The sequence below is a fragment of the Microcaecilia unicolor genome, chromosome 13, assembly GCF_901765095.1.
Source record: "Microcaecilia unicolor chromosome 13, aMicUni1.1, whole genome shotgun sequence".
NCBI classification, from domain to species: domain Eukaryota; kingdom Metazoa; phylum Chordata; class Amphibia; order Gymnophiona; family Siphonopidae; genus Microcaecilia; species Microcaecilia unicolor.
In genome coordinates, this window is record NC_044043.1 from 86868871 (window position 1) to 86886668 (window position 17798).

The 17798-nt window shown below is 46.0% G+C and overlaps 2 protein-coding genes across 2 annotated transcripts in view; one reads left to right on the top strand and one right to left on the bottom strand.

Annotated features, from left to right (window-relative positions):
- Positions 1-974: 974 nt before the first annotated feature.
- Positions 975-1894, bottom strand: LOC115482418 (transcription factor HES-5-like). The gene is made up of 3 exons (XM_030222165.1): positions 1809-1894; positions 1516-1696; positions 975-1207 (listed from the first exon to the last, which is right to left on the bottom strand). Exons 1-3 carry the CDS (start codon positions 1869-1871, stop codon positions 975-977), a joined length of 477 nt encoding a protein of 158 aa, XP_030078025.1. The 5' UTR covers positions 1872-1894.
- Positions 1895-9390: 7496 nt separating this feature from the next.
- The window catches only part of VAMP3 (vesicle associated membrane protein 3), a 34220-nt gene continuing 25812 nt past the window's right edge, over positions 9391-17798 (top strand). Inside the window, exon 1 of the mRNA XM_030222318.1 lies at positions 9391-9503. Coding sequence (XP_030078178.1) covers positions 9502-9503 — 2 coding nt within the window. The 5' untranslated portion in view covers positions 9391-9501. The remainder of the gene's footprint in view (positions 9504-17798) is intronic.

A 17798-nucleotide genomic window follows, 5' to 3' on the forward strand; every position in this document is an offset into this window, starting at 1 on the left:
TTTTATACATTTACACTCTTTTATGACAGCCAGAAATCAAAAAGAAATCACCTCTCAGAGGGAAGACATTACAATAATAAAGCACATTAATATAATTGACACCAAACAATGGTCTTTATTTAATAAAGATTGTGTTTCATAGACCAGAATGGGTAAAAGGACCTTTGAAAATGACATGAAAATAAGATAGAAAAACATCTCAACTCAATCGATTAGAAAATCTGGAGATAACATCTCCTACTAATATTCGGTAGCATCAACATGATTCCTACTGCAGCAACATTTCTACAAATATTGTAGAATAATCAGATACCTTTGCTCAAAAAGGAACAATCGAATGGATTCCTGGATCTTCAGAAATTCATACCAGCTCCTTAATAGACAGAAGAGAATTTAGGCACAAGATAAGGGAAGTCCCTTATCAGGTTTTTTAAAAATGGCATTTAATATTTTTTTCATTGAAATACTATCATAGAGCAAAGGTGAATATTAGTCCTTCTCAGAAGGCAGCAAAGACACTGGACAATTTTCATCTGACACTTGTGACCATTCACTTGTATGTGAACAGCTTTACACATAGATCACGTCCACACTGGCTTTACCAAGTGAACTCTTGCAAATATTGCAATACTGCTATGTTACAAACATAACCTTCCAACAAATAAAAAAAAATCAGTTTAAATTTAAATTACTTATTTCATTCACAGATATCTTTCTGCAAATTTTACACATAAACTTCTCCCCTATTCCTGTAAGTAATTTATAGATATGAAAACCTTTAAATAATCTCCTTGAAAGCAGAAGACTAAAAATATGAAGGCACTTTGATTATCTGCTTGACCTGCATTTGGTTTATAAAAATATATATGTTGAAAGAAGTCCAGAATACAGAAGTAGGAACTCATGTCCAGCACTGGGAGGTGAGACGGTCTGCACAGAAGCCCCAGCTCCCTCCACCTGCGCCTGTCCCTTCCTCACCAGGGTCTCCACAGGCTCTTGCTGCTGTGCTGAGTTGCCTGCTTGGGGCTGGGATGACAGGCTGAAAACTTGGGGTGCTCCTGGTCCTCTGCTGCAGCCGGAGATCTCTGGAGCTCACTCAGTAGCCTCAGCTGAGTCTCTGTCTCTGGACCCAGGGAGAGAAAGTGAAGAGAGTCCTGCAGGCACCTGCAATAGCCTTCTCTGTAGCTCCCACTGCCAGATGTTACAGCTGTTAGGGAAGAAAAAAAGGGAGATTTAGTGTCCTGCACATGTTAGAGCATAGATAAGGGTAGATGGGAAAGACTATAATTGGTCCTTAACTGTATTGCTGAAATGTTACTAATAAATGGGGAATAGTCCCAGGATCTAACAAAGTAATGCTGACTCTTAAATGCTGTCCTTTACTATATAACCAGGGGCCAGATGAACTAAACAGCTAAAGGAACAAATCCCTTTAATATTTCTGGCCCCTGAGTCTATGGGGGAAAGGATTATTGAGGTTATGAGGGCTTTAACTCAGTACTGCTGGACACTCACTCTTTGCTGCCTCCTGCTGGTGCCGTCTCAGGTAGCTCACTGCCAGTTCCAGGATGTCGGCTTTCTCTGGTTTGGAAGGGAGCTGATGTCTCTGGAGCTCCGTCTCCAGCAACAGCCTGAGTTGCTCGATGCTGTTATTGATGCGATCCCGCCTCAGCTTCTCCACTGCCGGCTTCCTCAGCTGCAGGAGACACAAGAGAATCAGTGAAACCCCGAAGCTGAAAACCAGAAACTGCAAGTGACTCTTTCTCTGGCCTGATCAACCACAGACAGGAGCTAAGTGCAAAAGTTACCTTTTTCATTGACTTCTCTGCGCTGCTCTCGGAATTGCGCGCTAAGCTCTTGCGACCAGCCATCTCGCCCAAGATGTGAAGAAGGGTTTATGAACAAAGCGGTGAACGTAAAGCCAACTGATCAGTGTCTGATGAAGGGACCCGCGTGCCCCGTCCCCTATTTATACTCCTGCAGCCGCATACTAGAGTGTGGGTCTCTTGCTCAAAGCTGTTTCCCACACTCGGCGACCAATCAGAGCTGTTCCCAAAACAAGAGAAGTGTGGCACATTAAGCTGTGACGGGGCAGCAGAGCATCTGGAGGCTGCAGCACAATAGAAGGATACTGTGGGAAAGATTCTTGCCTTCCAATAAAAATGGGGATTAATTGCTTTTCATCCGCCTCTGGTATAATAATGGAATCAATAAAAGCCTAACTTCAAAAGTGACAGATTCCCCTAAGATAATACCACCAAAATATAACTGACGTTTTATTTTTCTGTTTGGATTTAGCTCAATACACTGAGATGTACCTTTGATTTTACTAATATTTTGCACATTTGAGCATTTAATGAGACCGTTTATTAACAATCCCGAAACCTTGTTTTAGAATAAATGCCATTTTGAACTCTCCTCATGTGCCACAGTATTTCAGGTATGTATCTCCATATGCTTTGAAAACTTCATAGAACATCTGGAGAAATCTGAATTGCCACCCAGTACTCTAATGCTTACTGATGTTGACAGCACTCAGACTAGAAAATCTAGGCTACATGGGCTCACCAAGCCCTGAAGTGCAATAGATTGTAAGCTCAGTCCACCAGGAACTGTGTCTTATGTGCCTGTGTACAGCGCTATGTGTATCTATAGAAAGTAAAAGTAACAGTAATATTAGAGCAGTGGCGATCCTAGGTCGGCTGCCACCCGGGGTGGATCGCCACTGCGCACCCCCCCCCCCCAGGTGCAGCGGCTTCCGTCCTCCTAGGGTGCAGCATCACACCCCCCCCCAGCGCAATGACACCCCCCTCCCTGGCTCATCAAGCCCCCGCCCCTCCCCGGGGTGCATTCTTGGCTGCTAGAGGGTGCAGATTGCAGCCGCGCGCCTGTCGGCTCCCTGCTCCCTCTGCCCCGGAACAGGAAGTAACCTGGCTGCTGTTGCTCTGGAATTAATGGGTATGCCCAACAGCGAGCTCCTGTTTCGCTGGTGCTTCCTAAGGAGCTGCACCCTTAGTTTTCTACAACGCCCTGGTATACATGTCAGCGTCTATCTTAACCACCAAGTTTGGAATAAAACATAGAGAGACATTTTACTTGCAAGGTGGGGATATAATAGTAGTTTGGTCGAGCAAGTACCAAGAAGAAAGTGATTATTAAACCCTACAATCATGATCACCCGAACACATGATGGGACGTCATACCTTTAAATATTATCTCCACATAAAAGTTTATGTGCTGATAGATCTTTGAGTTACTATAGTAGGAGGGATTACATGATTGAGTGATGTGTTGCCAGATAGAAAAAACAAAATTCAAGCCCAATCCGCATCCGCAAGGAGCCCAAAATAGCCCAACCTCAATCCACGATTCCACACCCGAAAGGAGCCCAGAATAGCCCAACCTCAAATCCCACGTGGTCACTGCTTGGCGCTGAAATCCCACTCCCATCCCACGTGGTCACTGCTGTGCTTGCCACTGCTGCCGCCTCTTGCAGGTCTGATGACGAGTCATCAGCTGATGACCTCTGCAGGCCATTTTTCGGTGCACCTTAGTAAAAGGACCTCTTAGCCCACACGTATGGGGGAGGGGACAGAGAATGTAATAACCAGGGAGCTAAATAGGAAAATTAAAACAGATATCCCAACTGTAAGCAGGCATCTCAAACAAACATAACAGACCACTGTTTTCCAACCTTATACTGCAGAGGCGGAGGGTACAGGAGCTACTCCCTCAGAAGCAAATTTCTTAATATTCAGAAAAGATCTAAGCTGTTGAGGAATAAAGAAAACACATTGTATCTTGTTTAATTGTATAAAGAACTTGCCTTGAGTTTACCCACCCATCTATTTCTCCTAACTGACTTTGTACCACCCATCCTGTCCCCATCTATATATCTGCACTTGGCTCCTTGGCAAGAAAAAGATTACATCATATCTGTTATTTGAATGCTGTAATGTGTGCTTATTGGGTGTTTCATTAGTATTATGCTGACATCAGTGATGATCCTAGGTCGGTTGCCACCCGGGGCGGATCGCCGATGCACACCCCCCCCCCCCCCCCCCCCCGGGTGAAGCACGACACCCCCTCCCCCGGCGCAATGACACCCCCCCCCCCCGGTGCATTCTTAGCTGCTGGGAGCAGCTACGTGGCTCTCAGCTCTACTGGCTCCCTGCTTCCTCTGCCCCGGAACAGGAAGTAACCTGTTCTGGGGCAGAGGGAGCAGGGAACCAGCAGAATCGACAGGCGCGCAGCTGTTCTCTGCACCCCTCCAGCGGTGTGCACCCGGGGCAGACCACCCCCACTGCCATGCCCTTGGTACGCCGCTGGCTGACATTGTATTATATCACTGTTATTTGAATTTCAGTGCTGTTAAATGTGTATATTTTTGATCCTGTTTCATGGCCGTCCTATTATTAGGTTTTAATTTGCTATTCTCAAGTTTACCTCATTTATTTTATTTATGTTTATATTTGGTCATTTTTACTATTGTTATGCTGTTAAAAAAAATTGTAACTTTATGTTAAACGGTACCTGCTGTACGCCGCCTTGGGTGAATCTCTTCATAAAGGCATTTAATAAATCCAAATAAATAAATACATGTAATATATATGTACATTTTCATATTTCACCAAACATTTACAAGGAAACCACAATTGAAACACTGTGCCATGAGCCAATGTCTCCTGGTGCATTACCAAAAACAGTTTTTCCCTCTCCTGGGTAGCCCTAGAGAGGTCAGGAAAAATCCAAAGTTTCTGTCCCTCGAACAGACTTGGAGCCTTCCGAAAATACAAACGCATCAATGAATTCAGATCCTGTTGAAATGCAAGAGTAACTAATACAGTAGCTCTTTCCACTACTGCAGTCGCAGCTTGCAAAACTCCAGATGTATTTAAACCTTCATACGAAGCCACAGAGACATTGCACTGTCATTGGCTCCTTCTTCCTTTCAGGCCAAAAATACATTTTGCCTACTGGTGGTAAAGCTTCTGAAGGATATTCTAATACCTCCTCAAGAAATCTCTTCAAAGTTTCTAATGGAGAAACTGCACTTATCTTGGGAACATTCATTAAATATATATTAAGACGTCTCACTCGATTCCCCAAATTTTCCATTCTTCTATGCTGCAATTCTTTAATTATGGCAACCTGAACTTTTTATTTTCCCAGTCTCTACCTTCATCCTGCTGACTTGTTCCTGAAACTCCTTCACACTCTCCTTGGTGTGATAAAGTCAAAGCTGAAACAGAACGAACCAAAGTTGACAGTTCCAGAGAACATTTCTGAACAGAAGCCTTTAATCGGGTCAAAGCTTCACCCAGGCCTTGGAAGACAATGAAACAGGGGGGCTCCTTACCTGGAGCTACAGTCAGAGCTGCCCCAAGGACGGCTGCATTGTTTCAGTTTTCCCAGTTCCAAGGGTGAGTTCCCTCTGTATCTCCAGGATGTCTCATGCAGGTCAAATCATGACCTCTGGCGTCCCCCACAACAATGGTAGGAAGTGCTGTTTCACCATCTGGCATTTCCACCGTTAAATTTCAATCCTCTTCTAATTGCTAAAGCAAAGCTATATTCAAGTACAGTAAATATTTCTGCTTCCAGAGGCCTTACATTCTAAGAGCATCGTTAGTAACCAACACATTTCAGTAGGGCCTATTGATTAACCATGGGGTCCTTTTACGAAGGTGCACTGAAAAATGGCCTGCGCTAGTGTTTTCGGCACGCGCAGATCCATTTTTCAGCGCACCTGTAAAAAAATGCCTTTTTTTGGCCGAATATGGATGTGCGGCAAAATAAAAATTGGCACGCGTCCATTTTGGGTCTGAGACCTTACCGCCACCCATTCACTTAGCAGTAAAGTCTCACGCGTTAACCAGGCGGTAATCGTCTACATGCATACAATGCTGATTACCGCCCGCTTAGCACCGCATGCCAAAAAATAAAATACATTTTCCAGTGTGCGTAGCGGACACGCGTTTAAAATGAAATTACCACCTGGGCCACACGGTAGCTCCAAATTGACATGCGGTGTGTGTGCGTAGGCCTCAACACGGCTTAGTAAAAGTGCCCCTATGTGCTTAACTCAAATTAATGTAATACACATTAGTAAATGAAGCCCTCAATTTATACATGAGGGGATGGAGGGTGAAGTGAATTGTTGACGTCACAAGGAGGGGCATTTTCGAAAGAAATGTCCAAGTTGCGATTTGGACGTCTTTGCAAAATGTCCAAATCCAGGGGGCGGGGAAACCCGTATTTTCAAAAAAAGATGGACGTCCATCTTTCGTTTCGAAAATACCATCAGAGACGTCCAAATCCTTAAATTTGGATGTCCCAAGATTTGGATGTCCTTGGATCTGGACGTTTCTGACTTTCAGCGATTTTCAAAACCAAAGACGTCCACGTCAAAACGACTAAATGCAAGCCATTTGGATGTGGGAGGAGCCAGCATTTGTAGCGTACTGGTCCCCCTGATATGCCAGGACGCCAACCGGGCACCCTAGGGGCACTGCAGTGGACTTCATAAAATGCTCCCAGCAACATAGCTCCCTTACCTTGTGTGCTGAGCCCCCCCAAAACCCACTACCCACAACTGTACACTACTACCATAGCCCTTACGGGTGAAGGGGGGCATCTATATATGGGTACAGTGGGTTTGTGGTGGGCTTTGGAGAGCTCGCTGTTTCCTCCACAAATGTAACAGGTAGGGGGGTATGGGCCTGGGTCCGACTGTCTTAAGTACACTGCAGTACCCACTAAAACTGCTCCAGGGACCTTCATGCACTGTCACGGACCTGAGTGTGACATCTGAGGCTGGCACGATATATTTTGAAAGATGTTTTTTGAGGGTGGGAGGGGATTAGTGACCACTGGGGGAGTAACGGGAGGTCATTCCCAATTCTCTCTGGTGGTTATCTGGTCATTTCAGGCACTTTTTTGTGCCTTATTCGTAAATAAAACACGTCCGGCTGAAAACAGGGACATCCTTGCTTTTTTCAATTATGGGTCAAAGACGTCCAAGTGTTAGGCACGCCCAAGTCCCGCCTTCACTATGCGTCTAACACGCCCCCTTGAAATTTGGACGTCCTTGCGACGGACTGCAGTTGGAGACATCTAAAAATCAGGTTTCGATTATACCGATTTGTACGTCTCTGGGAGAAGGGCATCCATCTTCCGATTTATGTCAAAAGATGGGCGTCCTTCTCTTTTGAAAATGAGCCTGAAGGTAAATCAGTGGAGAAGAGGGATTTGAGCTCTAGCTTCTCTGGTTCTCAGACTGCTGCTTTAACCAATAAGCTATATACATAAAAGTATGTATTTATTTATTGGAATTTGTTAAATGCCTTTATAAGGCAATTCACCCATGATTATGTACAGCACGTTTGGCTTGACATAAACCTTCACAATTTTAACAGCATAATTAATTACAATGTACTAATTATATTTATGAAGAGATTCATCCAAGGTTATCATAGTCAACTTTCTTCTGTGTTTGAGCTCCAGGTTATCAGAAGCAACCTGTTAATGGGACAGAGTCAACATGGATTCAGCCAAGGGAAGTCTTGCGTCACCAATTTACTTCATTTTCTTTGAATGCGTGAATAAACATGTGGATAAAAATGAGTCGGTCAATGTAGTGTACCTAGATTTTCAGAAAGCGTTTGACCAAGACCCTCATGAAAAAATTAAAGTGTCATGAGATAGGAGGCAATGTTCTGTTGTGGATTAGGAATTAGTTGATGGATAGAAAACAGAGGGTATGAGATACATGGCCAATTCTCTCGGTGGAGGAGGGTGAATAGTGGAAAGCCCCAAAGATCTGTAGTGGGACTGGTGCTATTTAACATATTTATTAATGATGTGCAAATGGGAATGATAAACGAGGTGATTAAGTTTGCAGACAAAAAAGTATTCAAAGTTGTTGCGGATTGTGAAAAATTGCAGGAAGGAGAAAGGGACTTGATATAACGCCTTTCTTTGGTTCCAATCAAAGCAGTTTACATATTATTCACAGGTACCCAAAAAAAGTAGAAAACATTTTATACTGCTTATCCCAAAAATAGTGGATTTCCCCGAAGTCCAATTTAATAATGGTCTATAGTCTTTTCCTTTAGGAAGCCGCCCAAACCTTTTTTAAACTCTGCTAAGCTAACCACCTTTACCACATTTTCTGGGAATGAATTCCAGAGTTTAATTACACATTGAGTGAAGAAAAATGTTCTCTGGTTCGTTTTAAATTTACTACTTTGTAGCTTCATTGCATGCCCCCTAGTCCTAGTATTTTTGGAAAGCGTAAACAGACGCTTCACGTCTACCCGTTCAACTCTACTCATTATTTTATAGACCTCTATCATATCTCCCGTCAGTCACCTTTTCTCCAAGCTGAAGAGCCCTAGCTGCTTTAGCCTTTCCTCATAGGGAAGTTTTCCCATCCCCTTTATCATTTTCGTCACCCAAACTGCAGCTGCTCCTTCACCAGGGGCGTAGCTACTATGGGGCCACAGGGGCCTGGGCCCCGATAGATTTGGCCCTGGACCCCCTAGCCGATGACCCTCTCAACCCCCCTCCCGCCGCCAACCCGCCGTCGCCGTCTGCTACCTTTGCTGGCGGGGGACCCCAACCCCCGCCAGCCGAAGTCTTCTTCCTTCGTTTTGTTTCTGACTCTGACGTCCTGCACGCACAACGTGCAGGATGTCAGACTCACAGAAACAGAACGAAGCCCTGGAGATCGCAAGGCTTCGTTCTGTTTCTGTGAGTCTGATGTCCTGCACCTTGTACGTGCAGGATGTCAGACTCAGAAACAGAATGAAGGAAGAAGAGGACCTCGGCTGGTGGGGGTTGGGGTCCCCCGCCAGCAAAGGTTGGTGATGGCGATGGCAGGCGGGTGGGGGGGTCGAGAGGGTCATCGGTGGGGGGGGGGGGTAAAAGTTGGTGCTGGTGGTGGCAGGGGGTGTCAGTAATGGTGGCGAAGGGGTCAGCGGCGCTGGGGGGGCTAAAATGTGCCCCCTCACTTCGGGCTCTGGACCCCCCTCCTGCCGGTCTGGCTACGCCTCCCCTATATCTGAAGGGCAGAACTAAAATCTAAAATTAAAGCCTTTTTTAGCTACTAACTAACCACTTCTAACTCAGTCAGGCCAACCACTTCATTAGGCAGTGCATGTTGCCCATAGTTTCAAAATTCCAAGCAAAGGGAGAGCCAAGTCATCTTGAGGGCGATGCAGGATATACAGACTCACCCCCCTGGTGGTAAAAACAGCTGCCTTAAGAACGGCGTTCAAGGCAGGGGGGAGGGATTTTTTCAGTCCGACACGCCCACCGGTCAGAACCTTCCTTGTTCCCACCCTCACGTCAGCGTTCAGTCCCGCCCCGGGTGACGTCACGGCGCCGGGGAGAGCCGTGCCCTCCGCGGTGACGTCACAGGTTCCCAGAAACACCGTCCGTGACAGGAACGGGTGGTCACAGCCGCTGTACCGGAGGGTGTCGTCGCCGCCGTTCAACATGTAAGTGATAAGTGTGGCTCGTGCGCCTGGAGCCTTCCCTTCCCCCTTGAGCCCCGAGCTTTGCCCCTTGGCGGGGTGCGGTGGAACGGGGCCGTGTCACGAGCCTTTCAGCCAGGGCCTCTTTGTGTAGCGGGAGGGGAGGGAACCCGCTTTCTTTCGGGCGGGTGGAATCACGTCGAGGAGCGTCCGGGGCCTGGAGGAAATGGCAAAACACAGCTCAGCTTGTTGTTTTTTTTCTTTAATTTTTCCAAACTTAACGACTAGTGATTTCAGTCTCTCTGACCCAATGTACTTGAGTTCAGGTTCTGAGAATGTTTCCTGGTAAAGTCAATGATTCCATCAGTGGTAACATAGTAACATAGTAGATGACGGCAGAAAAAGACCTGCACGGTCCATCTAGTCTGCCCACGATAAACTCATATGTGTATACCTTACCTTGATTTGCACCTGTCTTTTTCAGGGCACAGACCGTATAAGTCTGTGCAGCAGTATTTCCCGCCTCCCAACCACCAGTCCCGGCACAGACCCCGTATAAAAGTCTGCCCTCCCCCATCCTAGCCTCTCAACCACCAACCCCTCTTCCCCCTGCCACCCAATTTCAGCTAAGCTTCTGTGGATCCATTCCTTAGAAGCTTAGCTGAAATTGGGTGGCAGGGGGAAGAGGGGTTGGTGGTTGAGAGGCTAGGATGGGGGAGGGCAGACTTTTATACGGGGTCTGTGCCGGAGCCGGTGATGGGAGGCGGGACTGGTGGTTGGGAGGCGGGAAATACTGCTGCACAGATTTATACGGTCTGTGCCCTGAAAAAGACAGGTACAAATCAAGGTAAGGTGTACACATATGAGTTTATCATGGGCAGACTAGATGGACCGTGCAGGTCTTTTTCTGCCGTCATCTACTATGTTACTATGTTACCACTGATGGAATCTTTTTTTCACATTGGTTATAGTAACATAGTAGATGACGGCAGAAAAAGACCTGCATGGTCCATCCAGTCTGCCCAACAAGATAAATTCATATGTGTATACCTTACCTTGATTTGTACCTGTCTTTTCAGGGCACAGTCCGTATAAGTCTGCCCAGCAGGATTCCCCGCCTCCCATCACCGGCTCTGGCACAGACCGTATAAGTCTGCCCTCCACTATCCTCGCCTCCCAACCACCAACCCCTCTTCCGCCCCCCCCCCCCCCCACCTGCTCTGCCACCCAATTTCGGCTAAGCTTCTGAGGATCCATTCCTTCTGCACAGGATTCCTTTATGTATATCCCAAACATGTTTTGAATTCCGTTACCGTTTTCATATCCACTGTATTAGGTACAGCGTGTTTTTTGTAGCGAAAAGGGTGCCAGTACTCAAATGCCAGGCCACCCTTCAGGGGTGGGGTTATCACTCAGAGACCCACCCCTCAATAGTCAGGCCCCCTGCAAACAGTCACAGAATCTATGACAAGGTAGAATTGGTGTGTACAGCCTGAAATCTTTCATTAAAACTTGGGGACTATGGGTCGATTTTAGCAGGCAATGAAAAAGGTGCTGGTACTCCGTACCCCCTCAAAAAAAGCCCTGATTAGGTATAATATCACCAGTGTGTTTTTTTTTTCTAGCAAAAAAGGTGTGGTACTCAAATGCCAGGCCACCCTTCAGGGATTGGGTGATCACTGAGGGACCCACCCATCCCCACAATAGCCAGGCCCCCAGATACCAGTCACAGAATCTATGACAAGGCAGAATTGGTGTGTAGAGCCTGAGTTGTTTCATTAAAACTTGGGGGACTATGGGTCAATTTTAGCAGACAATAGAAAAGGTGCTGGTACTCAGTACCCCCAAGTTCCCCCTGGAAAAAAGCCCTGAATATCACTATCTTACAGTGCTGCATATATTCAGCAGCACCAGAAAATAAGTATTAAGTGGTCAGCTACCAAAAAGTCTCTACACAGAAGAGCTTACAGTGTAAAGGGGCAGCTGAGGCAATTGGAGATAAAAGTGAAAGGGATTTGATATATCACCTTTCTGTGGTTACAATCAAAGTGGTTTACATATGATAGACAGGTACTTATTTTGTAGTGGAGTGGTGGAGTAGCCTAGTGGTTTGATCCTGGGGAACTGGGTTCGATTCTCACTGCAGCGCCTTGTGACTCTGGGCAAGTCACTTAACCCTCCATTGCCCCAGGTACCAATAAGTACCTGTATATATTATGTAAACCACTTTGAATGTAGTTGCAAAAAAAAAAAAAAACCAACCCCACAGAAAGGCAGTATATCAAGTCCCATTCCCTTCCCTACCTGGGGCAATGAAGGGTTAAGACTTGCTCAGAGTCACAAGGAGCTGCAGTGGCAATTAAACCCAGTTCCCCTGGTTTTCAGACCACTGCCCTAACCATTAGGCTACACTTTATGCTGGTTATCCTGGAAATAAGCAGTGAATATTTCTAAGACCATCTTAATAATGGCTTATGGTCTTTTCTTTCTTTCGTTTTTTTTTTTAAGGAAATTATCCAAGCCTTTTTTTAAACCCTGCTAAGCTGTTTTTATGTTAAAGCTCAATGCCACCTATTCATATTCGGCCTAATATTTTTCATTGTTCGTATTGGCCAGATATGCTATTCGGTACAGCTCTACTTAATATACTGCCTTTCAAAGCAGTTTACAAAAGATTAAAAAAAAACAAACAAATGAATAGATTGAAATGGAGCTACAATTCAACGATAGGCTAGAAAAATTTTAGAAAGGGAGGTAGAAAGAGGAGGTAATAGGGAAGGAACTGTATTGCTGGATGTTGATCACCCAGTCTTTGGTACACCACCATATACTAGGGAAAAAGGATCTAGGGTATGATGTTTCAGCCCTAAGGTTGGGAGGGAGAGTATTCCAAAGGGTAGATGCAAGGGAGAAAAAAAGCTGAGTGATGTGTGGATTTGAGTCTGGAACAAATAACGGGGGGGGGGGGGGGGGGGGGGGGGGGTTATAGATAGATAGTTGCCAGTAGAAGAGTGGAGTGCTCAAGGTGATCTATAAGGGACAATAAGTGAAGAAAGAGGAGGGAGTCCCTGAGTGGAGGACTTGGTGGGTAATCATCAAGATCTTGTGATGAATTCGGGGCAGGATCAAGAGCCAAAGATAGTGTTTCAGCAGGGGCATAAAATGGTCAAAGTAGCAAGCACCAGAGAGTAAACAGATGGAGGTATTTTGGATTGTCTGAAGGTTTTTTAAGGTGCGAAGTTGGAAGACCAGCATAAATGTAATTACAGTACAATTTGGTAGCCACGGGGGTATAAAGAAGGGTGGCACAAGCATCATGGTCTAGAAAGGGGCGGAGAGAGCTTAATTCCCTCTATGCTGGTATCCCTTTGTATTCCCTGAAGCGCATGCAACTTGTTCAGTCAACTGCTGTGAAACTTATACAGTGGTCATCGATTGAACCGCATTACTCCCCTTCTTCACCCTGAACACTGGCTCCCTGTCACTGCTCGTGTAAAATTAAAAATTCTTCTTGTCTGCAAGTCTGTTTCCTCTGCACCTTCTTACCTGATCAAATTCCTAATTCCTTACGCTCCTCTCCGCTGCCTTCGATCTGCTGATTTATAATCTTCTGGCTCTCCCTCCACTCTGCTGCATCTCAATATTTCCCATGACTCTTCATTCCAGTATCTTGGTCCTAAACTTTAGAACCACCTACCCCTTCACATCAGGATCAACCGGCAATCTCTGCTTTCAAGAAAACTCTAAAAATAAATCTTTTTTTTTTTTTTTTTTTTTTTCTATCTCTTTCCCTTAGGCTCACTTGGGGGTCTTTTACTAAAGTGCGGTAGGCCTAATGCGAGTATACCGTGAGCTAAAAGGGCACTACCGCGGGAGGTGCTGAGATGTTAAGTACATAAGTAATGCCATACTGGGAAAAGACCAAAGGTCCATCGAGCCCAGCATCCTGTCCCCGACAGCGGCCAATCCAGGTCAAGGGCACCTGGCAAACTACCCAAACGTACAAACATTTTATACGTGTTGTTCCGGAAATTGTGGATTTTTTGCAAGTCCATTTAGTAGCGGTCTATGGTTTTGTCCCTTATGTTCTGCCATAGTTTCCCGCCTAGCGCATACTAATCCCTCACTAGAAAATATTTTTTTATTTTCTAGCATGGGAGATGTGCCCATGGGCGAGAGAGTGGGTGTGCCAGCGCTAATTGGGTAGTGCAGGTACATTACTGCTCGCAACTCGATTAGTGCGGGAGTAACACAGGGAGGCCTGTCCACCTTCTAAATAGGTGGTGGTAATGGCCACGTGCTAATGGGGATAGTGCATGGCCATTTTACTGTTGCGCTAAAAGTGGCCTCAGTGTGCAAAAAACCCACAGGCTGACGACCAGCACCAGCCACTTTTTAGCGGGGCTTGGTAAAAGGACTGCCCCCACTTTTTTTTTTAATTAAAATTGTAATGCTTGTAAACCCTGTGATGCTTATGTGCAGGCCTATTGGCACTGGGCTGTATATCAAAATGTAGAACATAGTAACATAGTAGATGACGACAGAGAAAGACCTGCACGGTCCATCCAGTCTGCCCAACAAGATAATTCATATGTGCTACTTTTTGTGTATACCTGACCTTGATTAGTACCTGCCATTTTCACGGCACAGACCGTAGAAGTCTGTCCAGCACTAGCCCCGCCCCCCCCCCCCCCCCCCCAACCGGCTCTGCCACCTAATCTCCGCTAAGCTTCTGAGGATCCATTCCTTCTGAACAGGATTCCTTTATGTTTATCCCACGCGTTTTTGAATTCCGTTACCGTTTTCATCTCCACCACCTCTCGCGGGAGGGCATTCCAAGCATCCACCACTCTCTCTCCCCATCCGTATATATCAAACTCTCACCGCCTAACACATACGGCTCCCGTGGATTTCTGCTCCCTAAGTGCATCACTTTGCATTTCTTTAAAGGATCATGTTCAGGTTTCTCTTTATATTGCTTCTCATGGATTTACTACCTCAATGATTCACATGGGTCACAGGCAAAAATACTTCAATATGAGAGCCGCAGCTGGTTCCTTGATCCGTGGGGGTGGGGGGACGGGGGAAGAGGACTCCTCCAATGATACAGCTGGCCCAGAGTAGATTCTTTTTCTTACTTCAATGATGTTGGTCAGTTCAGGCATCAGTTACAGCTCATCTAACTAAAATGTGTGCTGTCCCACACTGTGTGTCTGTCCAGATTAGCCCCTCTCACCAGCTTCTGGCCCCTACATCCTCTCCCTAACCTAATCCAGCTGCCTCCTACTAGTAGACCTGTACTATTACATAAGTACATAAGTACATAAGTAGTGCCATACTGGGAAAGACCAAAGGTCCATCTAGCCCAGCATCCTGTCACCGACAGTGGCCAATCCAGGTCAAGGGCACCTGGCACGCTCCCCAAACGTAAAAACATTCCAGACAAGTTATACCTAAAAATGAGGAATTTTTCCAGTCCATTTAATAGCGGTCTATGGACTTGTCCTTTAGGAATCTATCTAACCCCAATGTGGCCGCGCAGGCTTCTGCTTCTGTGAGTCTGACGTCCTGCACGTATGTGCAGGACGTCAGACTCACAGAAACAGAAGCCTACGCAGCCTTCTACATGGAATGTTGCTAGTGGAATAGCAACATTCCATGTAGAATCTCCAATAGTAGCAACATTAGTACATAAGTACATAAGTAGTGCCATACTGGGAAAGACCAAAGGTCCATCTAGCCCAGCATCCTGTCACCGACAGTGGCCAATCCAGGTCAAGGGCACCTGGCACGCTCCCCAAACGTAAAAACATTCCAGACAAGTTATACCTAAAAATGCGGAATTTTTCCAAGTCCATTTAATAGCGGTCTATGGACTTGTCCTTTAGGAATCTATCTAACCCCAATGTGGCCGCGCAGGCTTCTGCTTCTGTGAGCCTGACGTCCTGCACGTACGTGCAGGACGTCAGACTCACAGAAACAGAAGCCTACGCAGCCTTCTACATGGAATGTTGCTAGTGGAATAGCAACATTCCATGTAGAATCTCCAATAGTAGCAACATTAGTACATAAGTACATAAGTACATAAGTAGTGCCATACTGGGAAAGACCAAAGGTCCATCTAGCCCAGCATCCTGTCACCGACAGTGGCCAATCCAGGTCAAGGGCACCTGGCACGCTCCCCAAACGTAAAAACATTCCAGACAAGTTATACCTAAAAATGAGGAATTTTTCCAGTCCATTTAATAGCGGTCTATGGACTTGTCCTTTAGGAATCTATCTAACCCTTTTTTAAACTCCGTCAAGCTAACCGCCCGTACCACGTTCTCCGGCAATGAATTCCAGAGTCTAATTACATTCTAATTACAGAGTCTGCCTACATTCCCCCCCCCCCCTTTCAAACTGATGATGCTCTCACTTTAACTCCTCCCCTCCCCTTCTGTAGAGGCTGCCTCTGGAATAGCAGTTTTTTGTTTTTAATTGAAGTACCACAAGGTGCCAGGCCCCTGGGCTGCAAGGGAGTGAAAACATTTTACAGCTTAGGGTTGCTGAGAGATATACTAGGTCAGAATAAAACAAAACAGCCCCACTTGAGAGAGAGAGAGTATATCACAGCTATCCCAGTTTCAGGATATCTGCAATGAATATGCATATGAGAGATTTCCATACACCGGTGACCTATATATACTATTTTCTCAGGTTCCATATACTCCTGCAAGACTGCTTTGTTTGACTCAAGACTTTCACCTATTGAAACCTTTGGCATCAGGCGCATGACTGGAAACCTGGTGACAGTGAAGTTTTGCTCTGCACCAGCCTTATGGAATGCATTGGGGCTCATTTTCAAAGCATTTAGCCTTACAAAGTTCCATAGGTTACTGTGGAACTTTGTAAGGCTAAGTGCTTTGAAAATACGCCTCATTGTCATCTTCCTTTCATGCTGAATCATCATACAAGTTTAGAGTAACATTCTAAATGTATTTCTTTATGCAAGCATTTAATCTATATAATAATTGGTCACTCTGCCTACCTGGATGGCTGGCTGTCTGGGTTCGTAACAGCATGCAAATGAGCTGACGTCAGCTCGTCTCCAGTGTTCCCTTTCTTCTCAGTGTCCCGCCCTCGCGGAAAGACGAAATGATGTCAGAGGGGGGCGGGACACTGAGAGGGAAGGCTGGAGGCGACGCGAGCCGAGCCTGCCGCCGCTGTGACCTGAGGTAACATGAACGACTTAAAGGCAGGGCAGCAGGAAAGAGGAGGGGAGAATCGCTGGCCATGGAGGGGAGGGGAGAATCACTGGACATGGATGGGAGGGGAGGGCAGGACAGAGGAGAATCACTGGACATGGATTGGATGCGATGGGAGGGGAGAATTGCTGGACATGGATGGGAGGGGAGAATCGTTGGACATGGATTGGATGCGATGGGAGGGGAGAATTGCTGGACATGGAGGGCAGGGTAGAGGAGAATCGCTGTTTATGGATTGGAAGGGAGGGGAGGGCAGAGGAGAATCGCTGGACATGGATGGGAGGGGAGAATCGCTGGACATGGAGAGGAGGGCAGGAGAGAGAGGAGAAATCGCTTAGATGAGAGCCTTCCTAGGGCCCGTTTCATTTTTCACGAAACGGGCTTTATTGCTTGTACATTATATATAGGTGCCTGCTGGGTATGGTGGGGTGGGTGTCAAACCAAGGGGGAAGGAAGAGACGGACACAATTAGAGTATGCTGTTGTATTTCTATCCTGTTATGGGATCTGACCTACTCTGACATTTAGGTCTTTTCTATTTGATCACATTTTTGGTCCTCTGTTTCTCCTCTTCTGTCCCTATCATATCAGATTTTTGGAGCTCTGTTTACTCGCTGTGTTTTTAGATAGTAAAACTGCTTTGACATGCTTGCCAAGAAAGGCAGCATAGTAAACCTAAAGATATGAGGAAGACCTGACTGGCTGTGGGCTCCCGAAGAAGCCCTGCCCTAAACGTGAACCTAGTAATCTAGAAAACTCAGCTCTGTTTAGAGTTTCAAAAATAACTTGGTGTTCTGTAATGGCTGCGGGATGGTTATTCCATCAAGTGCAAATTCTGCAGCATATGCTAGGAGTGCTGTCACGGATGGGACAAGTAATATTGCAGATGATTGCTTTCGACACCCCATGAGGTATTTAACAGTAGATTGTTAATGTAACGGTAAAGGTAGTCCTCTATATGCAAGTTCCAATTTGCAAACTATTTATGGGGGGCCACCATTTGCATGATAATTTCTTGGCAAACTGTTAGCCCAGTGGTTTGCCATGGCCTTCCCCAGTCATCTTTACCCCCC